Genomic DNA, 27,588 nt, shown 5'->3' with positions numbered 1-27,588 from the left:
AATTTTAAGAAAGTACAGAAGTAGATGAGACACGTTGTAGCTGAAGGTTTTGGAAGGGTGCCCAAGCCAGGAGATACAGTGCAAACTGGAGGGGTGATAGCTGGGAGGAGGACTTCAAGGCCATCTGGTATCAAAACGCATTTCTGTAACCTCATGACAGAAATCACAAAACATGTCGAATATTCAGCTAGACATTCTTTCCAGGACTATGGTTTAGAAACAGAGCCAGGGGCAAAGAGCCAAGACGATAAGTCCAACTTCTCACCTAGTTCCAGGAGGGGCGGAGCTAAGAGCTAGACATGACAGAACTGGGGCGGGGTCAGCCAAGCTTTCACTCCCGCTGAGCAGCCCTGCCTCTAAGAGCTGACGTAGAGTTAAGCGTGATTGGTGTAAGACTACGTAGGCCTCTGTTAGTGGATTACGCAGAGCAGCACTCTGGCTTTTGATTGGCTGTCTGGACGTTAAGCGATCATTGGTTGTCAGGGAGACCGATGAGAAAAGAAGAAGGGGTGTTAGGCCTGGCAGGCAAACCCAGGCTGCGGGCGGCTGGGAAGCTTAGCGGGGCTTTGTCGGGAAAACCGTGGGTTTGAGGTGCCCAGGGTTCACTACACACTTCTGGAAGTGTCTAATAGCGTGCGTCGATCAGCAGCACCCGCAAGCCAGGACCATGGGCTGCTTTTTCTCCAAGAGGCGGAAGGCTGGAAAAGAATCGCAGCCTGAGACTGAGGATGAGCGGCCCAGGCAGTACAGCTGGGACCACCGTGAGAAGGTAAACTCCTGTAGCTTCCCGTCCTAATTTCAGCCCTCTCTAGCTGCCCGGTGAGGCCCCTTATGGACCGGCGATCACTGAAGAAGCCCACTAACACTGCTTTTCTCTCCAACGCAAGTAGCTGAAGTTGGGGTACACGGCTTTGGGGGTGGGTAATTTTAGGGGACTTTGCAGTAACGAACGGGATCTTGTCCAGGTAGTTGAATCCTCTTGGAGGGTTTCCCTGGGTTCTGCACCCTCACTTGGGCTGACTTCCTGTCCGAGGACCGGGCAAGAGGAAGGGAGGGAGGGAGCCGAGAGAATGAGCTGGATCTCAAATCACCTTCTTTTCACACAGGCAGCGCTCAGCGGAGTTTGGTCCGGTGGTCGAATTACACACACGGGACGATTCTCTTCTTTTCCGCCAGTTCTCTTCTGTGACTCTTTCTCTTTTGTCTACCTCCTTGGCAAATTTCTTTGGTGCCTCGTGGTCGATTCCAATGCTCAATTTTCTCACTTGCTAAGTGGATTGTTCAATGTACACCTTTGCTATCCCTCCTCCAGTTTCTCGAAAGGAATAAGGAATCAAGTCCTAAAATGTGTGTTAAGGCTATATATAAAGTCGAATTACCCGGCATAAACCAAGCAATGCTTTTATTCCATTTTATGAATGAAAACACCCTTATTTTTACTTTTAGTCAGAAACTAAGTAGCCGTTTTTAAAACAGCCCATAGTCTTGCACAAAACACACTTAGTCATACATTTCATAATGGTTCCTCTTTCTACATAGTTCTTCAGTTGGGCTTTGTAAAAATTGGTTAGTAAAATAAGCACTTTTTACTTGCCGTTTACTTTTTTTTGGATAGACTTATCTATTGTTTTTCTCTTTCAAACAAAAGGAGAGATTTATTTCCTAGCGAGTGCAAAGGAACAGTGAACTCTTGCTTAATGCAGGGTATCTGGAACCTAAAAAACTTTATAGTATTTGTTATCAATACTTTCATCCTGTAAACCTTCCTGCTTGAATTCCAAGCCCTAGCACACTTAATTTATGTAAACAATTTTCTACAAGTGTCAGATTTAACAAATTGGAAACTTTCTGCTGAATTCTTAGGCCTGTCTCTGCTTCTCAGCCCCTTCTTAGGTCATGTGAGATATTTAATCTCTCTTAGCCAAGCTTCAGAGCTTGTTTTTTTGTTTTTTGTTTTCTGTTTTTTTTTTTTTTTAGTAAGAAAGGAAATGACTGTTTACTGTTGTATTGTATGAGATTGTACTTATCAAAGTTATTGAATGAGTTTTGAAAGATTTTACTTACTCAGCCTTAGGATTTCCGACAAAGCTCTTTAAACGTGCATTGTCTGCCACAGAGAAAGTTCTGTTTTCATTTTTATTTTAGTTTTTGTTTTTAAAATCACAGGCTAAAGCTAAAGTGATTTTTAAAGCCTCTGATTCATTCATTGTTTCACAATAAATGGTCTTGTAGTTTGGAATTGTTCATGTTAATCTGTCTTTTAGATTAATGGATGTGTTGTTCTGTGATTTATTCTCTCTCTTATTGACTAACTGGAAACATTGAAAAAAATAGAGTACTTCAACACCAAGATTTTCTCCCCCAGATGAGTGTACAATAACCTTTCTACTATAAAGAGGGAGCATTTTTGAAATTGCTACTAGGAACTGAAGTTGTAGAGACATAGCGGATGTTACTGAATAGATTTAAAAAAATCTCATGTTTCTAAGTGTGTGTATAATAACAGTTACAGTGTTTTTTTGTGTGTGTGTGGTGCTCAGGATCAAACTCAGTGCTCTGTGCTAGGCAAGTGCTTTACACTGAGCTACCTAAATAGTCCAACATACACAGTTTTAAAGCTAGACCAGACAGTTACCATTCAACTTATAAAACTTTAGATATAAAGACAAAATGAAATTCCTTACAACTTGGAAAAGTAGTGTTTAAATATTTCTGATACGGGTTAAACAGAATAACTTTATTAAAGGGCATCTCTTGGGTTTTGGCTTCTCAGTTGAGTAATTGGGTCAGCCTTAGGGGACTGAAGGAAGGAGAAAAAGCCTCAATTAGAAAGAATGTTTGGGGACATGTGTTGTCATGGCAACTGATATACTGTTGTCAACAGTGGAAACAGTTCATTTTCTGTTGCTGACGACTTCCAAAAAGAAAAGAACTTACTATAAATTACTATCCTGACATGATGGGAAATGCATTTAGATATTGAATTGGTGTTGAAATCATTGATGCAGGTATGGCTCAGGTGGTAGAGTACTTGAGTGCAAAACCCAGTACTGAAAAAAGGTTACTGTACTAAATCATTTGGAAAAATGCTCTTATCCTTGGTATTTATATTCTGCATTCATTAGTTAAAATTTTATTTAACACATATATATTCAAATACCAAGGAAAATCCAAAATTATAGAAAATATTCCAGCCCTCTAAGAGCTTACTGGAGTTTTAAAGTTAAAATAAGAAATTGTTAGGCACCAGTACTCAACACCTGTAATTAGCTACTTAGGAGGCCAAAATCTGAAGACCACGGTTAAAATCCAGCTGGGCAGAAAAGTCTGCAGACTCCATTTCCAATTAACCAGCAAAATGTTGGATTGGCTCAAGGGGTAGCACAAGGGCCTGAATTAAGTCCTGGTACACACACACACACACACACACACACACACACACACACACACACACACGCACACACACACACACACGCACACACACACACACACACGCGCGCACACACACACACACACACACACTTAAGTTAATATGAAGTTCTTTATCCCAATATTCTTCCTCAACAATAGAAATGAGGATTCGTTCTCTAAATGATGGCTTGAGTGTAAAAGCTGTGGTCTAAGTATGAAGGATACAATTATATTTTCTACATAATTGTATCTATGTCTCATACTTGAATTTTTATCTTATACTTTATAAGCATAACAGTTAACAAAAATCTTGTATTAGACATTTAATTGTCTATTGTTTAACTTTGGGTAAAGCCACAAATTTGTGCATTTCAGGTTCCTTGCCTATCAAGTGGGGCAGTGCTAAAGAATCCTTCACTGTTGAATAAGGTAAAGGCCTGTCCTGAAGAGAAGAGGTTAGACGGCCATGTTCATCTTCAAGGACAGAGCTTTAAGCAGGTCATAGTTCCCAGAATTAGCTGGGTGTAGTGGTTCACACCCATAATCCTAGCTACTCAGGAGGCTGATATTTGGAGGATCAAATTTGAAGCCAGCCCGGACAGAAAAGTCTTTGAGACTTCATCTCCAATTAACCAGCAAAATGCCAGACTGGAGGCGTGGCTCAAGCAGTAGAACTCCAGCTATGATCGAAAAAGCCAAGCGAGAACACAAGGCCCTGAGTTCAAGCTCTGGCACAAAGAAATCCCAGAGTTGTTCATCAACAGAAGGGGTAACTTTGTGAAGAAATGATCTCTGTTAGAATATCCATAGGTTAAGACAGTAACCATTAGAATAAAAAAAAAGGTGTCTGCACTGAGAAGGAGGCTAGATGCTGTATTAGTCTTCTTTTAAGTATGTAAGATAGTCTAGTTATCTGTTGTTGAATATTAAACCATCCCAAAACTTAATAGTGTAAAATAATGGCATATGTGGAAATGTAATGATGAAATACTCCCTGTATAACTAATGTCAGCTAATAAAAAACTGTGAAACAATGACAAGTATTTATTTTGTTCAGAACTCTACATTTGTGTAAGGTTAAGCAAGGGTGACTGCTCAGTATGGCATCAACTCTGGGCAGCTTACTTGGAGACTCAAGACCTTACCTTCAAGATGGCTTATCCACAGAGCTGGTTGGCAAGTGGATGCTAGCTTGCAGCTTAGAGCTCATCTGGACTAAGCGCTATATGCTGTCCATGTAGCTGGGCCTTCTTACAGCCTAATGGCTAGGGTCCAAGGTCAAATGGCACCAGAGAGTTTGGCAGAAGCTGCACTAGCAGCTTCTTTATTACAAAGAATAAATTGCATGATTTTATCGTAGATTTTCATGGAAGTCAAACTATGGAGATGAGTTTTAATTAAAAAAAATTTTTATTGCTGCTCAGCCAAAGAATAAGAGATTTACTTTTGTCTTCTGTTAGGAACATAATGCTTAACTTAGTTTAGTAACTTTAAGACATTAAGTTACCACCACATGAATTCCAGCCCCTACATTTTTTTTTTTTTGTTTTGAAAGTATATCCATCACTTTTTAAGAATTGTAAGAAGTCCCCTGTGTAATCCTAGTTACTCAAAAGCCTGAGATCTAGAAGATAACAGTTTGAGGCCAGCCTGAGCAGAAAAGAGGGAAAAGTCCATCTCCAATGTAACCTGCAAAAAGCTGATTGAAGGCATGGTTGAAGGCTGAAAGCACGCCTCAAATAGTAGAGTGCTGCTCTACCAAAAACAAGGCCCTGTACTACACACACACACACACACACACACACACACACACACACACACACACACACACACACACACACACACTAAATTTACAATAAAATATATATTTAAAAAAACTAAATACAGAACTGTCTGTGTACTGATCCTTGACACAACCAATAAAATCACAGTTACGAAAAAAAAAAAAAAACTAAATACAGACACTTTAAGAGTGAGAAACTTTTGCAAAATTATGGATCTAAGCTTTAGATTGCTTGTTATATTTTTGTTTTGAAGAACTCTAAGGAATTGTTGAGAAAGTAGAGCAACATAAATCCTGAGTTTCTCTTTTGAAGACTAGGTTGAAAATTCAAATAATTTTATATTACAAAACTGTTAACCTTGGACTATTTTGATGTATGAGGAGTTTCTCCCCATGATCTAGGAAAACTGGGAATGTCCAGAGAAAATAAGAAGAATAGTAAATTACTTGTAACTTCAGCACTGGCAGCTGTTAGGGAATGGATGTCAGATTCATATGTTGAAGATCTTAACCCCTGTATGGTTGGATTTGGAGATAAGCCTTCTAAGGAAATAGTTAAGATTAAATGAGGTCATAAGATGGGGCTCTGATCTGATAGAATTAGTGTCTGTATAAGAAGGCTCACCAGAGATTGAACACATACATAGAGGAAAGTGCTGGTGAAGACAAAGAGAAGACTTTTACAGTCAGAGCTAACATAGACTGCCATAACAAAATACTCCAGACCAGCTAACTCAAATAACAGAAGGTATTTTCTCAGAGTTCTAGAGCCTGGAAATCCCAAGCTCATCGTGCCAGAAAATTGAGTGAACAAGACTCTTCCTGGTGTTTGCTCTGCTCTCTGATGAGCTTTTCTCTATATGAGTGTTCTGTTGCTCCAAGGGAAAGAGGATAGGAGAGAGAGAATCTCACATCTTTTCTGCATCTTGTAAGAATACTAATCCATAACATAACCCAGCTCAGTAATTCCAGAATAGATTTTTAGGGTGATATGGGTCAAAGTACATTGTACACATGAATGAACATATTAAATTGAAACTCCTTTGTACCACTATTTAAGGATAATTGAAAAAGTAATAGATTTTATTTTTGTATTTGAAACAAAAAAGCCTTAACTCCAAGTAATTTTTATAGTTGAAATTTATCAGTTAAATATGGGTTACAATGTGGGTTGTATCACTTGCTATGCTGATATTAGCTAAATTCTTATATGTAACAACTATTTTATTTAATTTTAATTTATTTTTTATTGTGAAAATACTGTACAGAGGGGTTACAATTACATGGGCAAGATAAAGAGTACATTTCTTATCAAGCATTGTAGCCTCCTCCTTTGTTTCTCCTATATGTAACAACTATTAAATGATTTTTTTGAGAATTAAAAAAATTATTGTAAAGGTGATGAACAGGGGGTTTGCAGTAATGTAAGTAGTTAAGTAAGTTAATGAGTACATTTCCTTTTAAACATTGTTACTCCTCCCTCAGTTTCTCCCATTTACCACTCCCCACCAAGTTGTAAAGTTCATTTCCAACATAGTGTCTGGTAAGTATCATTGTAGTTCATCCTTTGTCCTGCTGTTTCTGTGAGTCCCTTTCCTTTCCATGGATCAGATAAGCTTATTTACAAGACAAAGGGTACAAAAAACTAAAATAGAAAGAAAAAATAGAAATAACTGCATATATGACTTAAAAAGAACCTCTTGTTTCCAATTCTTGGGGTTCATTTTAATACACTTCATTATATATAGTCCTATGCACCTAGCAATAAGGCTATTGTGATCCCCTACTAATAATATAAATGATTTATTTTTATCCTAGCACTATTTCTTTACCCAATTCTCAAATAAATATGCATGTAAATGTTCAAATTTATGTGTGCTTTATGCAAAGATAATTTGGCCAGAATCTTGAATTCCAAATCAAACCCAAGGAAGATAGACACATAATTTTGCTTCAGTTTTAAGAAGCCAGACACCAGTGGCTCATGCCTGTAATCCTTCCTACTCTGGAGGCTGAGATCTGAGACTCAAGGTTCAAAGCTAATGAAATGATGATGCAAATTAATTCACTGCAATATTCAACTCTCCTGCTTCCCTATTCCCCCGATTGTGTACTCCAGCAAATATAAAACTTTGATTTTACTCATGCATTTGCTAATCAAGGTAAACTTACTTACTGGCCCCAATTGTTCATCTTTCTACTGCTACTCTACTATTTTTTGTCATGCAAATTTGCAGTTCTTTTCATTAAAGAATTAAACTACCCTAATTCATTACTTGGGGAGTGGCTATGGGACTTGCTTTGGCTAATTCCATAGCTGGGAGAATGACAGCCTGTCAGTATTAAAAAAAAAAAAACAACGAAAGGTAGGTTCAAAGCCACCTAGGACAAGAAAGTCCATGAGACTCTTATGTTCAACTAACTACCAAAAGCCAGAGCTGTGGCCCAAGTGGTAGAATACTAGCCTTGAGCAAAAAAGTTCAAGGACAATGCCCAGGCCCTGAATTCAAGCCCAAGGACTGGAACAAAAAAGTTTTAAGACATTTCTGGTACAGTGAAATAAACAAGGCCTTTGTAGAGATAGGCCAATGTCAAGGTCCCCCCCCCAACTCCTTTTGATCTTATCCATACTATGGGGCATGGATTGGTGCCAGGAAGACAAGCAGAAAACGACTGGAAGATGTTTTTACCCTCTCTAAGGTCTAAAGCAGAACTGACATGAAACCACTCTTTCCTGTTCCTTTTTCCAACTTGAAGGTCTGGACTAGATGAAGATCCTATTGGCCCACCCTCCTCTGCTGACTTTTGCACATGGAAGCCTTAACCTCTTTTTATTTCATGTATGGGAGAGAAGATGATATAAAATGGAGAGTTGGGGCATGGCTCAAATGGTAGAGCCTGCCTAGTCCTTGTGAGACCCTGAGTTCAAACTCCAGTACCACTAAAAAAATGACTGAGAGCATAGATTAAAAGGAATTAATCTGCCAGGCTTTATATTCATTTCTTTTATTTTCCCACTCAGAAGTTGGACAACTTGGATAGTACCACCAACCAGGCATCTATAAGAAGACAATTTTGTTTTTAGTGCTATCAAACCCAGAGCCATGTATATGGCAGGCAAGTGCTCTACTACTTAATTTTACTCCCAGTTCCTATTTTGTTATTTTATCTGTGGCCCTGAGCAGCTAGGCAGATGCTCTTACTTCTGAACCACTTCTCCAGCTCTGATTTTTGCTTATTATTTTTGGGAGAAGTTCTCAATTCCTGCCTGTGTGTGCCTGGGCATGATGCACATGCAGGCTTCCTGTTTGGCTATAACAAGGGGTACATACTACCATGTCCAGCTCTTTGTTTAGAAGAGGTTTCATGACGTTTTCTTCCTTGCCTCACCTCAAATAGTGATGCATCCAATCTCAGACTCCTAGTAGCTAGGATTATGAGCACCTGGTGTACAGTTTCTCATGTTATTCTTGATCATTATCAGAGTTCCATTTTTTTGGAGATAGAGTGGGGAAGGGGGTGGGGTAAAGAGAAGCCTCAAGTTCCCCTTTAATTGAATGAATGATTATCAAACTTACTTATTAGTCATAAAACAACCTTAAACCACCTGTCGCAGCTAAGCAAGATTGGATTACAGGCATGCGAAGAATGCTTGGGGGTGGGGTGGTGGCAGGCACTGTTGTAGGTTCCTTTGTGTTACTTATGTTTTACTGGAGGGAGAGGATAGACTAAACAGAATTTGTACCTGGTAAATTTTAAGAAAGCTAAGTGTTTTGGAGAAAAATAAGGTAAAGAGATCATGTTGGGAGAAATGTTTTAGTTTGCAATAGACTGGGTACAGGATCCAGCCAAACATTTATGGTGCTATAGGGGACAATGACTGTAGTTAATATACCACAGGTAATTGAGAAAAGGGAGCATGTTTTTGGTTGATGGAATCCAAAAATGTTTGATAGAGCTAAGAGAGGCCTTCTGGGAAAAGGAATCAGAGAGCATGTACATCTCAGCAAGTTCTCCACCTTGACTGAACAATGATATTTTCATGGGGGTTAGTTAGGTTAAGTAACTATCACATAGTGATGATTTACATGGAAAGATTTCCCAATCCTGGACCATTTTCACACAATCTGGGATATGTCCAATTGGTGTGGTATTTTCTTTTGAAAAGGATTAATTTGCTGTTTTTTTCATATATGAGTATACATCAAACAAAGTAGAAATTCTCTTCTTTCGTTCTATCTCAGGCAATTGTTTGGCAGGATGGTAGCGTGGGTTAGAATTGTTTTCCTTTCTTTTGTCTCCCTCCCCCTTTTTGTGGCTGTCCTAAGGCTTGAACTAAGGGCCTGGGCACTGTTGCTGAGCATTTTCTCTTAAGGGTAGTGCTCTACCACTTGAGCCATAGCTCCATTTCTGGCTTTTTGCTGGTTAATTGGTGCTGGTTAATTTAGTGGAGGGAGAGGATAGATGCATCAAACAGTGAGTCATCCAATCTCAGACTCCCAGTAGCTAGGATTATGAGCACCTGGTGTACAGTTTCTCATGTTATTCTTGATCATTATCAAAGTTGCATTTTTTGGTGATAGAGTGGGGAATGGGGTGGGGTAAAGAGAAGCCTCAAGTTCCCCTTTAATTGAATGAATGATTATCAAATCACAAAATCTAAAAGTACCTTCAATTAAGTGTTAAGATATCACATGGGAGTGGCTTGGCTTGGTTCCAGTTCACATAATAGCATTCTTTCTAGATTTCTTTTTCTTTTTTCAATTAAATCTAGCACTTCACTGTATTAAATCCCCATGTGCCAACATTAAAAAAAAAAGTATCACATAGGATATCGAACCCAGGGCCTCATGAATGTGAGGCAAGCACTCTACCACTGAGCCAACTTCCCATCCCCTTTACTTTTTGCCCAGGCTGGCTTCAAACCTTGATCCTCAGGTCTCAGCCTCCTAATTAGCTAGGATGACAGCTGTGAGCCACCAGTGCCAGGTGATATGCATATTTTTAAACCTGAAAAATGCTGAAATCCAAAAACACTCATCCTCAGTGTTTCAGATAAGAAATTTTCAAGTTGTATTAGCTTTTATTTAAGCTTTTAATTTCTTATTTATGATAACCTATTTTAAGGGAATTGTTCATGAACAAAATATTGTCAAAATTATCAGTATATAGTTATTCATACTGTTGTTTAGTTTTGTTTTTGGTGCCAGTACTGGGGTTTGAACTCAGGGCTGGGAAGCTGTCCCTTAGCTTTTTCATTCAAGGTTGCTATTCTACCACTTGAGCCACAGATCCACTTCCAGCTTTTTGGTTGTTAATTGGAGGTTAAGTCTCACAAATTTTCCTGCCCAGACTGGTTTCAAACCATGATCCACCTGAGTAGCTAGGATCATCGGCATCAGAGCCCAGCTGTTGCCCACATTTCTTATTTTCCAGTGTGTGTGTGTGTGTGTGTGTGTGTGTGTTTGTGTGTGTGTGTGTGTTACTGCGGTTTTGACTTAAGGCTCTGAATTTACTAGGCAAGTGCTTTTGCCTAGGCTAGAATAGACCATGATCTTTTTATTTATATTTGCATAGCTTGGATTATAGGTGCACATCAAACTTTTTATTTGATGAGGTGGGGTTAAAATTTTTTGCGTGTTCTGTCCTTGGCCTATGATCCTTCCAATCTCCACTTCTCAAGTTTCTAAGAGTAGTGTAAACCACTAGTGCCTGACTAGTTATTCTCTTTGATCTCTATTTATAATTGTATTCACCTTTTCACTCATTATGTTGTTGAGTTTTCTTGCTTTTTAATCTTTTTGCTGGAATTTTTTATTGGAACATTTTTGGGCTTTGCTGATCTTCTCTATTATATTTGATTTCTAAACCCTTAATCTCTGATATGATTTTATCCTATGTGATATCTTTTTTTTTATGTTGGCACATGGGGATTTAATACAGTGAAGTGCTGGATTTAATTGAAAAAAAAAAAAAGAAATCTAGAAAGAATGCTATTATGTGAACTGGAACCATGCCAAGCCACTCCCATGTGATATCTTAACATTTAATTGAAGGTACTTTTAGATTTTGTGATTTCTTCTTTAACCTATGAATTATTCAGCATTTGGTGATTTCAAATTGATGATGATAAGGATTTTTTTTGTGTGTGTGCCAGTTCTGGTGCTGAAACACTGAGGTTTTTTTGCTCAAGGCTGGCTCTCTATCACTTGAGCCACAGCTGCACTTCCGGCTTTTTGGTGGTTAATTGGAGATAAGAGTTTCACAGACTTTCCTTCCTGAACTGGCTTTGAACCAGGCTCCTCAGATCCTTCTTAGTAGCTAGGATTACAAGCATGAGCCATCAGCACCCAGCTTAAGGATTTTTGTTTTGTTTTGTTTTTTGCCAGACCTGGGACTTGAACTCAGAGCCTGGGCTATGTCCCTGAGCCTCTTTGTGCTCAAAGCTAGTGTTCTACCACTTAAGCCACAGTGCCACTTCTGGCTTTTTCTGACTAGTTTATTGGAGATAAGAGTCTCACAGACTTTCTTGCCAGGGCTGACTTTGAGCCATGATTCTCACATCTCAGCCTCCTGAGCAGCTTGGATTGCAGGTGTGAGCTACCAGCACCTGGCTTCAAGGATTTTTTTTTTTTTTTTTTTGTCGGCTGTGGGGCTTGAACTCTGGGCCTGGGCGCTGTCCCTCAGCTCTTCAGCTCAAGGCGAGCGCTCTACCACTTGAGCTACAGCGCCACTTCCGGTTTTCTGGTGGTTTATTGGAGATAGGAGTCTCACGGTCTCTCCTGCCCCAGCTGGCTTTGAACTGCGATCCTCAGATCTCAGCCTCCTGAGTAGCTAGGATTACAGGCATGAGCCACCAGCGCCCGGCTCTTCAAGGATTTTTTTTTGAAGTTGCTTTTGTTATTAACTTCTACCTCGATTAAATATTAATCCAAGATCATGGTCTGTAAGTTATAATTTTTTTCTGAGGCTTTGTATGTGGTCTAGTACCATTAGTTCTGTGATAGTGTCTTACTTTTAGCACAGGCTAGCCTACAACTCCCAATCCTCTTGTCTTGGCCTTCTGAGTGCTAGGATTATAGGCATGCATCATTAAGACTAATTTATTTCATTATTTCATAGTACTGAGGTTTTGAGCTCAGAGCCTCATTTGTGAGGATGGTGTGGTACCACTTGAACCACACCTCCAATAGTTTTTTATTGGCTCTTTTGAGACAGGGTCTTATTTTATACCTATATATGTACCTGAGCTGCCATCCACCAACTTTAGAACTCTTGTGGCACAGGCCAGCTTCCCTTCCCCCTCCCTTTATTATTTTACTTTATTTTATTATTTTGTTTGCTTTTGTTTGAGGGGCTTGAACTCTGGGCTTGGGCGCTGTCCCTGTGCTCTTCAGCTCAAGGTGAGCACTCTACTGCTTGAGCTACAGTGCCACTTTCAGTTTTCTGGTGGTTTATAGGAGATAAGAGTCTCACAGACTTTCCTGCCTGGGCTGGCTTTGAACCGTGATCCTCAGATCTCAGCCTCTTGGGTAGTTAGGATTACAGGAGTGAGCCACCAGAGCCTGGCTATTTTATTGTAAAGGTGAGGTACAGAGAGGGGTTACAGTTACATATGTAATGAGTGTATTTCTTGTCAAACAGTGTTACCCTCTCCCTCACTTTCTCCCTCTAGCTTTTATGGAGATGGACTCTCATGGATTTTCTTCTAGTGTTGGCCTGGCACTGTAATTTTCTTGATTTCAGCCTTCCATGAAGCTTGGGATGACAGATAAACACAACTATACCCACCTATGGGTGGAGAAAGGAAACGTTGCTACTGATTCTGCCCTTGGAACCCCCCCCCCCACCAGTGTGTGTGTGTGTGTGTGTGTGTGTGTGTGTGTGTGTGTGTGTGTGTGTGTGTGAGAGAGAGAGAGAGAGAGAGAGAGAGAGAGAGAGAGAGAGTACTGCAGCTTGAACTCAAGGCTAGCACTCTAGTGCTTGAGCTACAGCTCCACTTACATCTTAATTGGATATAATAGTCTCATGGACTTTACTGCCTGGGCTGGCTTTGAACTGGGATCCTTAGCTCTCAGCCTTCTGAATGGCTAGGATTACAAGTGTGAACTAATGGCACCCAGCCTGGCCTTGACCTTTGATCCTCCTGTTCTCAGCCTCTGGAGTAGCTAGGATTATAGGCAAAAGTCACTAGCTCCCATCCTGAATTGATTAAAAAAATGCTTGGAAAAATTTAAGTTTACTGTAGTTGTTGGATGTGGAACTGAAACTTATTTGTTGACTGGTTCAGAACTTCTGTATTTGTTAATTTTAATTTTGAATCTATTTGACCTATCAATAATTGAGAAAGGGCTGGCAAGGTGGCTCAGTGGTAGAGTGCTTGCCTTGCATGCATGAGGCTCTGGGTTTGATTCCTCAGCACCACATAAACAGAAAAAGCCAGAAATGGGGCTGTGGCTCAAGTGGTAGAGCACTAGCCTTGAGTGGTAGAGCTGAGGTACAGCATCCAAGCCCAGAGTTCAAGACCCATGACCGACCAAAAAACCCCCCACAACAAAACAGCAACAACATAAACAAAAAAATAGGAAGTGGCGCTGTGGCTCCAGGGTAGAGCACTAACCTTGAGCTGAAGAGTTGAGGGACAGCGCCCAGACCCAGAGTTCAGGCCCCACGACCAACAAAAAAAAAAGAAAAAAAATTGAGAGAAATCAGGCACCTGTGGCTCACTCTGTAATCCTAGTTACACAGGATGCTGAGATCAGAGGATTGCAATTCAAAGCCACCCCAGGCAGGAAAGTCCATGGGACTCTTATCTCCAATAAACTACTCTGAAAAAAAGGGAAGTAGCCTTGGGTAAAAGAAGGTCAGGGACAGAGCCCAGGCCCTGAGTTCAAGCTCTGGGACTGGAAAAAAATGTTGAGAGAAGCAGCATTAGAAAGTAGTCCTTAGAGGATTGTGAGTTTGAGGAAAACTTGGGTTGAGTAGTAAGTTCCAGGCCAGCCTCAGCTACTATTAAGACCCTCTCACAAAAAACAAAACAAAACAAAAAACAATAACAAAACATGCCTTTTGGATGTAGTGACTCATACCTGCAATCATACCTGAAAAAACAGCTCAAAACCATTTTTAAAAGACTGGATGTGTGGCTCAAGTGGCAGAGAGCACTTGCCTAGCAAGTGTGAACCCAGTATTTAAATCCCAGTACTATAAAAAAAACTTTATATTTTATTTTAGATTTTATTTCTTTTAATTTTAGAAAGAACGACTTTTATTTTTTATGTTTTTTAATTGCAAAAATAGAGTACAGAGGGGTTACAGTTACATGAATAAGGTAATGAATACATTTCCTATCAAGCATTACCTCCTCCTTTGTTTTCCCCTACCATCCCTTCCCTCCTTACCACCCAAACTCTCCCCTCCCCCTCAAGTTGTAAAGTTTGTTTTCAATATAGTGTCTTGTACATCTCATTATTACAATGGGTAAACCTATATCCTTATTTCAGCATTTTGTTATTTCCCTCCCCCCCCCCCAAATTAGAAAAATATATACAGGATGCAGGGCACTCATGTCAAATACGTGAAAACAGGGGTTATACCGTGGGGAAAGAACATACAAGAGAAACAAAAAAAATCACATAGTACATTATAAATACGGTAAAAACAATAGTAGGAAAGATAAAACAAGTTTTGTCCCTGTCTTGGGGTTCATTTCACTTAACATTATCCTATATGGTTATATGTACATAGCTTTTGACCTTTTCTGCTTGTCCTAGACATATACTCATTATTGCAAATAAGGAAAACCATGGGACCTATGTTCCTTTGGGCCTGGCTTACTTCACTTAATATAATTTTTTCCAAGTCTTTCCATTTCCTAACAAATGGGGTGATGTCATTCTTTCTGATGGAGGCATAGTATTCCATTTTAAACATGTGTGTGTGTGTGTGTGTGTGTGTGTGTGTGTATAATATACCACATTTTCTTGAGCTATTCATCTACTGAGGCATCTGGGTTGGTTCCATTTCATAGCTACGGTGAATAGTGTTGAGATAAACGTAGTTGTGCTGGTAGCTTTAGTATAGCCTTGTTTGTGATTGTTTGGGTAAATGCTCAAAAGTGGGATTGTTGGGTCATAGGGGAGTTCTATGTGGAGTCTTTTGAGGAATCTCCATACTGCTTTCCAAGTGGTTGAATAAGTTTACACTCCCCCCAACAATGCAGTAGGGTTCCCTTTTGGCCACATTCCCTTCAGCATTTGTTGCTATTAGATTTCTTTATTATAGCCATTCTAAATGGGGTGAGGTGGAATCTCAATGTTGTTTTGAATTGCATTTTTTATGGCTAGAAAAGTTGAGCATTTCTTCATGTGTCTATTGGCCATTCTTATTTCCTCTTCAGAGAAGTTTCTCTTTAAGTCTTTAGCCCACTTATTTATTGGGCAGTTGTTTCTTTGAAGATTTGTTCTTGGGGGATTTAATTTTTTGAGTTTCAGGTATATTTTAGATATGAGACCCTTGTCTGTTGTATGGCTAGTGAAGATCTTCTCCCAATTCATGGGCTTTCTATTGATCTTGCTAACTATGTCCTTTGCCATGCAGAAGCTGCAATTTCATGCAATCCCATTTGTCCAACCTTTCTTTGATTTGTTGTGTTTCTGGGTCTCTATTAAGAAAATTTCGGCCTGCGCCAAGGAGATCTAGGGTTTCTCCTATTCCATCCTGTAATGTTTTCAGAGTGTCTGCTTTGCCTCCGAGGTCTTTGATCCATTTGGAGTTGATTCTGGTGCAGGGTGATATATAAGTATCTAGCTTTAGTTTTCTACAAGTAGTTAGCCAATTTTGCCAGCACCATTTACTGAAGAGGCTGTATTTCTTCCATTTTATTTTTTAGCTCCCTTATCGAAGATTAGATGGCTATAGGTCTATAGGTTCATTTCTGGGTCTTCAGTACTATTCCATTGGTCCTGAGGTCTGTTCTTGTGCCAGTACCACGCTGTTTTGATTACTATGGCTTTATAGTAGAGTTTGAAATTTGTTATTGATATTCCTCCAGCACTGTTCTTTCTCTTAATGATTGTTTTTGCTATACAGGGTCTTTAATGTTCATATGGATTTTAGGATTGCTTCTTCTATTTCATTGAAGAATGAGACTGGAATATTGATAGGTATCACATTGAATTTGTAGATAGTCTTTGGCAATATTGCCATTTTCACCATGTTAATCCTCCCAATCCAGGAGCATGGGAGGTTTTTCCACTTCCTAAGTTCTGCCTTAATTTCCTTTTTTAGGTTTTCAAAGTTTTCATTGTAGAGGTCTTCTACTTCTTTAGTTAACTCCTAGGTATTTTTTTTTTTTTGTGGGGCTATTACAAAAGGAGTTGTTTTCCTGATTTCAGCCACGCTTTTCTCATTGTTGGCATACAGAAAAGCCATTGATTTTTGAGGGTTTATTTTTCTTTAATTTTTTATTGTAAAGATACTATACAGAGGGTTACAGTTACATGAGCAAGGTAAGGAGTACACTTCCTATTGAGCATTGTTACCCCCTCCATTGTTTTCCCCCTACCATCCCTTCCCTCCCTACCTTTCCTGAGGTTCTTTTTTTTTAAATTGTGATTAAGTGATTACATAATTTCCTGAATTTCACAGTATTGTGGAATAATGATGCTCATTTAAAGTCACAAGTTCATTCTAACTTTCCTGGAGCAAATTGTCTATCACAGTCTATAACATATAACGGTGTACACATATACACCATACATGTGATCAGCATCATGGGGATATTTAGTAGTGGTTCGACCAGATGAGTGGAAGTTCTTTGTTTCTTAAGTCCTGTTAGCTTTGTCGTATCACCTAACATTTTGGGTTTAGCATCCACTTATCAGGGAGACCATGTACCGTTTGTCTCTGCTCTTGGCTTACCTCGCTCAACATGATTCCTTCAAGCTCCATCCATTTCCCTGCAAATGCCATTATTTTGTCATTTCTAATGGCTGCATAATATTCCATTGTGTATAGATACCACAATTTTTGGATCCATTCATCTGTGGTGGGGCATCTGGGTTGTTTCCATATCCTAGCTATTGCGAACAGTGCTGCAATAAACATGGTGGTGCACGTGTCCTTGTATATTGGTTCCTGCTGTTCAGGGTAGATGGTATGACTGGGTCATAAGGGAGGTCAATCTTTAGCTTTCTAAGGACCTTCCAGACTGCTTTCCAAAGTGGTTGTATAAGTGTACATTCCCACCAGCAGTGTGATAGGGTTCCTCTTTCTCCACATCCTCTCCAGCATTTGTTGTTGGCTGATTTGTGGATGTGGGACATTCTGACTGGGGTAAGGTGGTATCTCAGGGTTGTCTTTATTTGCATTTCCTTCACCAGGGATGATGAACATTTCCTCATGTGTTTCTTTGCCATTTTTATTTCTTCATTTGAGAAGTCCCTCTTTAGTTCCCTTGCCCATTTAGTAATTGGTTTGTTAGGTTTGGGAGGGATTGGTTTCTTGAGTTCCCTGTATATACAGGATGTTAACCCCTTGTCTGATATATTGCTGGTAAATAGTTTTTCCCAATTAGTTGGTTGTCTTTCTAGCTTGGTTGTGATAGATTTAGCTGTGCAGAAGCTTTTTATTTTAAGGTAGTCCCATTTGTCGAGTCTCTCTTCAATTTGTTATGACCCTGGGACTCTGTTCAGGAAGTTCCTTCCTGTGCCTATTAGTTCAAGTGTCTCTCCTACTCTGTCCTGCAGTAGTTTCAGAGATTCAGGTTTAATGTTAAGGTCTTTAATCCATTTTGAGTTGATGTTGGTGCATGGTGATAAGCTGGGGTCCACTTTTAGTTTTCTGCATGTGGCTGACCAGTTTTCCCAGCACCAGCTGTTGAAGAGGCTGTGTTTCTTCCATTGTATGTCTTTGGCTCCTTTGTCGAATATCAGCTGGCTGTAGGCCTGTGGATTTATTTCTGGATCTTCTATTCTGTTACATTGGTCTTCGGGTCTGTTTTTGTGCCAGTACCATGCTGTCTTTGTTATTATAGCTCTGTAGTAGAGTTTGAAGTTTGGCATGGATATCCCTCCCATGTTGTCTTTATTCCCTAGAATTGTTTTGGCTATTCTAGGTCTTTTGTTGTTCCATATGAATTTTTGGACTGTTTTCTGTATTTCAGTGATGTATGTCATTGGGATTTTAATAGGAATTGCATTGAATTTGTATATTAATTTTGGCAGTATTACCATCTTTACTATATTAAGTCGGCCTATCCAAGAGCATGGGAGGTCTTTCCATTTCCTAGTGTCTTCTGTAATTTCTTTCTTTAACTTTTTATAGTTTTAATTAAATAGTTCTTTTACATCTTTGGTTAGGTTAATTCCTAAATATTTTATTTTTGGGGAGGTTATTGTGAATGGGGTTGCTCCCTTTATTTCTTGAGGGTTAATTTATACCCTGCTACTTTGCCAAAATTTCAAGTCAGTTTGAGTAATTTGAGAGTGGAGTCCATGGGATTCTTTAAATACAAGATTATGTCATCTGTAAAGAGGGAGAGTTTTACTTCATGTTTCCCTATTTGGATCCCCTTTATGTTATGACTTTTATTTCTTAAATTTTACTGTAATTATAAAGGTGATATATGGATAGATGAGTCAAGTAATGAATCCATTTCCCTTCCTTACAGTCTTCTGTTCCTTCTACTGCTTTTTTGCAGAACTCGAGATACAATTCAGGGCCTGTGCTTAGAGTGATCAAGGGGGGAAGCAATTGTCCTGCTTAATCTGTACCTGTTTAGCTTTCCATCAGCACATTTCTACCCTGTCCTGGACCAGAGGTCCAAAGCACAGAAGGTGTGGAAGACACACTGTTTTCAGATTTGAAGGAGGGGGAAGAACAGAAATCCTAGGGCTTTTCTTTTATGTTTTATCCTCTTCCACATTACCACAGTGGTTGCTCATAATGAACTCCTTTTTGTTGTTGTTGTTGTTTTCTTTTTTTAAAAGCATTTTAAAATTAGGCTACACTATATAGTTATATAGAACAGGGTTTTGTTGCTACAGTTCCCCACATACTTATAGTAGATTCCTGCCAGTCTCTTCTTGGTGTTTTACTTTTATTGTTGTTGTTGTTTTTTCCTTCTTTTTAACAAAGTCTTTATTGAAAAGGGGATGAGCAGGGGGTTACAGTTACATAAGTTAGGTAATGAGTAACTTTGTTTTTAAACACTCTTACCCTATCCCTCATTTTTTCCCACTTACCCCTCCCTTCTCCCCTCCTGCCTCAGTTTTAAGTTCATTTCCAACATAGTATCAAATGAGTATCAATGTTGCATTCATTCATCCTTCCTTCTACTGTTTCTGTGATTCCCTTTCCCTTCCACAGGTACAATAAACTTATATAAGACACAAGGTACAGACTTGGTGTTTTTCTTATTTGGTTCTCTTAGGCTTGATCTCAGATAGTGGAACTAGCAATTATGCTAGCTCACTGTTCTTAGAGGAGACCAAACAGGAAAACCATTCCTCTGTATTTGTAGGTCACCCATAAAGTCTTAGATATGACACTTCTCATCCTACATGGGACTGTTTTGTCCCCTATATTTGTCATATTTGTTCATGGCACCCCCAATATCCAATCACATAAGCCAAAGCTATGTCTTATCAAATCTGTGGGTTGGGTAGAGATGATAGAAAATATTACGGAGCATAGCACAAACTATATGTATTTTTTTGCTTTGTGAAACTTCTCTCTTACACACACACGTACACGCACATTTATATTCACAAATGCTCATAGGTCAGGTTAGAATTTTTTGCATTACTAGTAATTAAAGTCAGGGTCCTTGCCTCAGTAGGCAAGAACTATAGCATTTGAGCCATGCCTCCAGGACTTTCTTTTATTGCTTTTGTTTTTATTCAGATAGCATCTCATACTTTTGCCTGTAAGAGCCTCTGACCATGATTCTTCTAGGGCCAAGCTAGGTAGGAGGATCAAGGTTCAGGGCAAGCCCAAGCAAAAACATGATACCCTATCACACAAAAAAACTAAAACAAGAACAGCTAAGTATATGAGTCAAATGGTAGAGTGCCTGCCTAGCAAGGTCCTTAGCTCAAACCCTCAAAATTAAAAATAGAATGTATATCAGAGAAAACATACACATTAGAAAACTGGAATAGTACATTTTGTATATGCTGTGCAAATACTGTACCACTGAACTACCCCTTGCTTGTGATAGAATATTCTTAGATTAGGATTGATATATAGGATTTGATAGACACTTGCTAGAATAATTGTTTTTAAAAATAGGTTTTAGTAGGGAGGGAAGGGATAGTAGGGGGAAAACAAAAAAAATAGGTTTTAGTTGGGTGCTGGTGGCTCATACCTGTAATCCTAAGTACTCAGAAGGATGAAGATCAAGGTTCAAAGCCTGACGAAGTAGTTAAATCAGAGAGACTCTTAACCCCCATTAAGCAGCAAAATGCCAGAACTGGAGCTGTGGCTCAAATAGTAGACTGCCACTTAGGATTGAAAAGGTCAAGAAAATATGAAGTCCTGAATTCAAGTCCTAGTACCAGTGCTTGCTCTCTCTCTCTCTCTCTCTTTCTCTCTCTCCTCTCTTTCTCTCCCTCTCTCCCTCTTCTTTTCCCTCTCCCTCCCCACCTCTCTCACACAAACACACACACTTACTTGATCTACGCATATAAATGTTTTGATTGTGTAGATTCTTTTTTTTTTTTTGCCGGTCATGGGGCCTGATCTCTGGGCCTGGGCGCTGTCCCTCAGCTCTTCAGCTCAAGGCTAGCGCTCTTCCACTTGAGCCACAGCGCCACTTCCGGCTTTTTTCTTTCTGCTTATGTGGTGCTGAGGAATCGAACCCAGGGCCTCAGGCATGCAAGGCAAGTGCTCTACCACTGAGCCACCTTCCCAGCCCATGATTGTGTAGATTCTAAATAGGCCAAAAGCCATTGATTATGGCAATGATTATGTTGTTATCTCCTGGGTTAGCCATGGTAAAATTCAAACCATAGTGCCATGCAGACTATCCTTTAGCTGTGTATGCCCATAAATATAGTTCAATCAGAGAGAGAGAGAAAGAGAGACAGAGAGACTTGAAACAAAAGTAACCAGCCCAGAAGACCATATGGACATAGTAAAGTTGAGCAAAGAGAATTTATTGCCAGCTAGGCTGACAAGACCAGTTCTCTCATGGGAGAGAGGGAGAAATGGTACCTGTCTTTGTTCAGGGACATTTTTATACTGTCAGGGGACTAGGGGCGGGAAGTACTCTGCCTGCTGCTAGTGGACACTGAAAATAGCTCATAAGCAGGGCAGAATTCTGGTCTGGGTAGAGTGCAAGAGCTCCTGGGAGCAAGCATTCTCTTTTCTTTGTGAAGGGCAGGGTGAAGTTCATGTCTGGGCAGGGGTCATCCCACTGATGTAGCTGGGGGCTAGATATATGTGCTGAAGGCCTAGGATGTAGACTGTCAAGCCCAAAATGGAGGAGAACATACTAACATTTCCCTCCCCACCTTTGTTGTTTAATAGGTACAGGTTCTGGGCCAGGAGTATGGGCAGAGGTCGTTTCTTCTGGAGCTACTTCCCGCTGTAAAGGGGTGAAGTGGGAGTCCCTGATTTGTTCCTAGGATACCCTCTTAGGAACATTTGGTTGACAGTCTGATTGGTGAAGATCCTCATCTTTCCCATAAGAATGTTTAGCAGGCATCTAGTAGGCAAGGCACAATTAGTAAAAGGCAAAAAATTGCTGTTAGCAGGCCCAAGAGAGACATAAACCAAGGAGTAATCCATCCAAATAGGTTCCATCCTCCCTTATCCTATTGGATCTTTTTTGTTGTTGTTGTTGGTCATGGGGCCTGAACACTGGGCCTGGGCGTTGTCCCTCAGCTCTTCACCTCAAGGCTAGCATTCTACCACTTGAGCCACAGTGCCACGTCTGGCTTTTTGCTTATGTGGTGCTGAGGAATCAAACCCAGGGCCTCATGCATGCAAGGCAAGCACTCTACCACTGAGCCACCTTCCCAGCCCCTGTTGAATCTTTTTTGCAAGCTTTCTAAGATGTTTGATTTCCTCTAGGATGGTATAGCTGTTATCTGTCAGATTAAAACAGCACATGTCCTTTATCTCTTCACACCTCTACTGGTGTAGTAAGAGTAAATAATTGATGGCAGCACAGTTGTCCAGAATGGCTTGTCTATGCTATTCTTGGTACAGTGCAATGGCAGAAGAGGTGTAGTTAATAGATTTTTACATTATACATGCCAGGCACATGACACCTTTATAGGCTCTGACTACCAATCCCAGTATCCCCACCAGAGAAAAAGTGAGGGCATAATATTCTGCTTCAGATAACAAGTGTAGCTCATCAACGCAGGATTCCTCCAATGTCTCTTGGGTCTGGTGAGGCTCAAAAATTTCCCTCTGGGGTAGTACAATGGCCAAATGACTTAAACAGCAATGAAAATTATGGGACAGACTGACACTGGATGTAAGTAAAGATCTTTTACAAGTGAAGAACCAGCCAGTTGGCAGGGAAATGTGGCTTATGTATCAAATGGGTTCATAATTAGCACAAATTAAATCACCCCTTTTTATTTGCTTACATTTGTAAGTACAATTTTGAATTTGACCACAGATGGTGTTTTCTGGGATTATAATCTGGGGGGGGGGGATAATATAACATCATTGCCTCTGGGGCCTTTATATATGATGGTGTTCCCCAGCTATAAGAATCAGCATAAGCCGGGCGCTGGTGGCTCATGCCTGTAATCCTAGCTACTCAGGAGGCTGAGATCTGAGGATCGCGGTTCAAAGCCAGCCCGGGCAGGAAAGACCGTGAGACTCCTATCTCCAATAAACCACCAGAAAACCGGAAGTGGCGCTGTAGCTCAAGTGGTAGAGCGCTCGCCTTGAGCTGAAGAGCTGAGGGACAGTGCCCAGGCTCAGAGTTCAAGCCCCACGACCGACAAAAAAAAAAAAAAAAAAAAAAAAAAAAAGAATCAGCATAAGTAAGGGTTTATTAATTTGGCTGGAGGAGAAAAGAGTTAAATTTTGTGTATCTAATTTGGGTTTGCATACTTGGAGTAAGCAAGACCCAAGCACATGTCCTAATTTTGATTCCTATTTTAGAGAAAAGTTAGAGCTGTTAGTAATTTGAGCTAGGCACAGCCAGATATTGTAATGCATGTGGTCCTGTAAAGATTCTGGGGAGGATCCTTCATGTTGTACTACGTAAGTGCTTAAGGGAAGCAAGCAAAAAACTATAGTCCAATACAGGAAAGAATTCACAGACATTGTAGGAAACTCCCTTGTAGAAAGCACAAGAAGAGATAGAAGGAGATGTAGAGGATATGGTATCCCAGGCTCACCAATATCCAATGAGACCAGGGCCAGTCTGGTGGGGACACCATTCCTAGAGCCACACCCAGGAAAGAAACTATACAATACTATTACTATACCAGAGTTGACCAAGGCTGTGACTGTTATGAAGATGGTACTTGTCTAGAGTGGGGTCTCTTGTGAACTGCATAGGTATTTCCACAACCTCAGTTTTCTACTATAATGAGGAACTGGACACTCAAGCCACGCTTCCAGCACAGGCTTTTTGCTGGTTAATTAAAGATGAAGTCTCTTGGACTTTCTTTACTAGAATGGCTCTAAATTATCAAGTGTCAGCCTCCTGAGTAGCTGGTAGTGCAAGCCACCAGCAGTGAGGGGAAAAATTTGTTTATAGATAGGCATTTTTGAAACATAATTTAGACAAACTTTGTGGTGGATATGTCCTTGAATTTTGAATAGTTCCCTTTTCTTTCCCCTCCTCCTTTGTGCCTTCTGTTTATTGGGAGAAAAACAAAACCTCCTGGTTATTTTCTTATTATGTTACAAAGTCAATAAGATTAAGAACTTCCATTTTAGCCTTGAGAACTGTTCCTAGCACCTACAGATGCATCGTTGAATTTCGCTGATTAATGTTAATAATACTCAAGGTCTGTGTTTTTTCCTTGCAGGTTGACCTGAAAGACTACATGTTCAGTGGGCTGAAGAATGAAACAGTAGGTCGTTTACCTGGAAAGGTGGCAGGACAACAATTTATCATTCAAGACTGTGAGAACTGTAAAATCTATATTTTTGATCACAGTGCTACAGTTACCATCGATGATTGTACTAGCTGTGTCATTTTTCTGGGGCCAGTGAAAACCAGTGTGTTTTTCCGGAATTGCAGAGATTGTAGGTGCCTGTTAGCCTGCCAACAATTTCGTGTGCGAGACTGCAGAAAGCTGGAAGTCTTTCTGTGCTGTGCTACTCAACCTATCATCGAGTCTTCCACAAACATCAAGTTTGGCTGTTTTCAGTGGTATTACCCTGAATTAGCTTTCCAGTTTAAAGATGCAGGGCTGAGTATCTTCAATAACACTTGGAGTAACATTCATGACTTTACCCCTGTGGCAGGAGAGCTCAACTGGAGCCTTCTTCCAGAAAATGCCAAGATCCAGGACTTTGTTCCTGTCCCTACAACGGAAGAGTTCAAAGCTGTTCGAGTTTCCACAGAAGCCAATAGAAGCATCGTTCCAATATCCCGGGGTCAGAGACAGAAGAACAGTGACGAATCATGTTTGGTGGTGTTATTTGCTGGGGATTATACTATTGCAAATGCCAGGAAATTAATTGATGAGGTAAGGAGAGAGAGGAGAGAAACAGACATGGAACTGACTAGAAACATGACATTCTAGAAAGCACATATTCTTTGCAAATTGCCTGTTAGAAATATTTGTAACTCTCTGTCTCCTCACCCACAAGACTTATCTGGAAGCAGGATGCTTGGGCTTTAAAATACTTAACCAAAGAAGCCTTTGAAACATAGAATTCCATTCAGTAAGCATTTATTAACTAGCAGCTATGTGCAAGTTATTCTTAATATATTTCGGTGATGATGCCTATTTGTTTCCCACATATTTGTGTGTGTGTGTGTGTGCGTGTGCGCGCGTGCTAGTCCTGGTACTTGAACACTGGGCCTAGATGGTGTCCCTTAGTTTTTTCTGCTCAAGGCTGGCATTCTACCACTTGAGTCACTGACCTATTTTCAGCTTTTTGCTGGATAAGTGGAGATAAAGGTCTAATAGAGTTGTCTGCCCCAGCTGGCTTTAAACCAGGATCATCAGACCTCAGCCTGCTGAGTGGCTAAGATTACAGGCCTGAGCAACCACTGCCCACCTTTGTTTACCTTGCAGATAGTTTATAATCAATTGCATCTTGGCAATAATGAAAAACAATATTGCTAGAAATGGAGACACATAGACAAAATTCTCTTCCCTATAAGACTTTTCATTCTCTATAAGGAAGTATTTTCAGAAGAGCTCACAACAACATCACTAGATAGTAAAGCACAGCTTTTTATAATAATTTACCAGAAAAATGTCTTTGGCATTTTAACTGCTGTTATGGCTGTGTGAGCATTGTCCCCACTAGGCAATTTACTTTCTATTTTCATGTTGCTGTGGACCAGAGGTTGCAACAAAAGAGTTAGTCAAGATGGTAAAAGTTATGTGGCTATGAGTAACAGCTCTTAGAGAGCACCAGTTCTCTGGGTAGCAACTTCTGCCTGAAAAATTATCCATCCTGGCTCCACGAGCATCAGTTCCTTTATAGGTGGGTGTTTTGGTCAGAGTCTGCAGTAGGACATCTTGGCTAGTTATTAACCAGGATTTCTTCAGAAAAAAATCTTTTTGAAGTTAAAATCAAGCTCCCAGAAAGTAAATGGAAAACGTATCGAGTTTCTTTTCATGGGATTTAATTTTTATTTTGTTAGTTTATCTGTTTTTGCAGTACTGGGGGTTGAACACTTGTTAAATAGGTGCTATACCCCTTAAACCACACTTCTCATCCATTTTTACTTATTTTTTGGCTAAGATCATATTTTTTGCTGTGGCTGGCCTGGGCTAAGAGCCTCCTATTTGTATGTCCTTCATAGCTAGGATGACAAGTACACACCACCATTGGTTGAAGTGGAAGTTCTGCTAACTTCTTGCCCTGGACGGCCTTGAAACTCAAATGTCCTGATCTCTGCCCCTCAAGTAGCTTGGATTATAGGTATGAGCCACCTTACCTGGTTTGAAGGGACTTTAAAAAAGTTGGGCCAGGTGCTAGTGACTCACACCTGTAATCCTAGCTACTCAGGATGAGATCTAAGGATTGTGGTTCAAAGCCAGCTCAAGCAGAAGAATCCATGAAACTCTTTTCTTTATTTAATAGCAAAAAGCCAGAAGTAGAGCTGTGGCTCAAGTGGTAGAGTGCTAGCAAAAAAGCCCAAAGACAGTGCCCAGGCAAAGAGTTCCAACCCTAGAACTGGCACACACACACACACACACACACACACACACACACACACACACACACACACACACACACAGAGTTGGGACACACACACACACACACACACACACACACACACACACACACACACACAGAGTTGGGACATCTTAAAGATTTGAGGAAAAAAACTAAAAATGGCTACATTTTTATAGCTATGCATCTACCGTAGAGAAATCTCCACATCTGACATCTACAAAACAAAAGTTAAAGACTTTGGGTATTTTCTTTTATGATTATGCCACTCTCATAATACCTTGCCATGGAAACTCTGGCAAAATATACAAAAATGAATTTCTGGCCCTTGAACTATGTAATGAGACAATAGTTCAATAACTGAGAGATAAATATTTTCATTATACAGGGTAGGGAGATTTTTTTTGTTTTGTTTTGTTTTGTTTTGTTTGTCAGTCATGGGGCATGAACTCTGGGCTTGGGCGTTGTCCCTGAGCTCTTCAGCTCAAGGTGAGCGCTCTAGTAGTTAAGCCACAGTGTCACTTCTGGTTTTCTGGTGATTAATTGGAGATAGAGTCTCATGGACTTTCCTGCCAGGGCTGACTTTCCTGCCAGGGCTGAACTGCGATCTTGAACTGCAATCCTCAGATCTCAGCCTCATGTGTAGCTGGGATTAAGGCGTGAGCTACTAGTACCCAGCTAGGAGTTTTTCTTTTTAAATCTACATATTTTCAAAAAGATTTCAGGAGATTAAACTCTTTTCTGGTAGATAATTAAGAATGGACATAAAAATATTTAACATGGTTAATGGAAAAAAAGCATGAAGTCAGTTTCCCTTTATGGGCCATCAGACATTCTTCATTTGACCTTTGACATGTAATATGTTAAAATAAACACCCCACAGCAATAATAGTAACAGTAAACACAATAGTGTCTACTATATGTCAGTCACTGTTATAAGAATTTAAATGTTGAAAACAACCCCATGATCTATGTGCCATTTGCAGAGAAAAAAATAACACAGAGAGTAATTAGCTCATAAAGTGTTAGTAGGCTTGTAAACAGCAGAG

General features: G+C 40.0%; 1 protein-coding gene across 3 annotated transcripts in view; it reads left to right on the top strand.

Moving 5' to 3' along the window:
• The window catches only part of Rp2 (RP2 activator of ARL3 GTPase), a 79,912-nt gene that overhangs the window by 36,656 nt on the left and 15,668 nt on the right, over positions 1-27,588 (top strand). Inside the window, exons 1-2 of one of the 3 annotated variants that reach the window (XM_070040574.1) lie at positions 495-769; positions 24,205-24,870. In XM_070040574.1, coding sequence (XP_069896675.1) covers positions 668-769; positions 24,205-24,870 — 768 coding nt within the window. In that variant the 5' untranslated portion in view covers positions 495-667. Of the gene's footprint in view, positions 1-494; positions 770-2,801; positions 3,009-24,204; positions 24,871-27,588 lie in introns of those variants that run through there. The other 2 variants (XM_070040576.1, XM_070040575.1) reach the window with 2 other exon arrangements.

Source organism: Dipodomys merriami, unplaced genomic scaffold (assembly GCF_024711535.1).
Source record: "Dipodomys merriami isolate MVZ:Mamm:240054 unplaced genomic scaffold, mDipMer1.0.p SCAF_3, whole genome shotgun sequence".
Taxonomy (NCBI): Eukaryota; Metazoa; Chordata; class Mammalia; order Rodentia; family Heteromyidae; genus Dipodomys; species Dipodomys merriami.
Note: the sequence above shows the minus strand (reverse complement) of the source record. Positions and strands in the feature narration are given on the sequence as shown.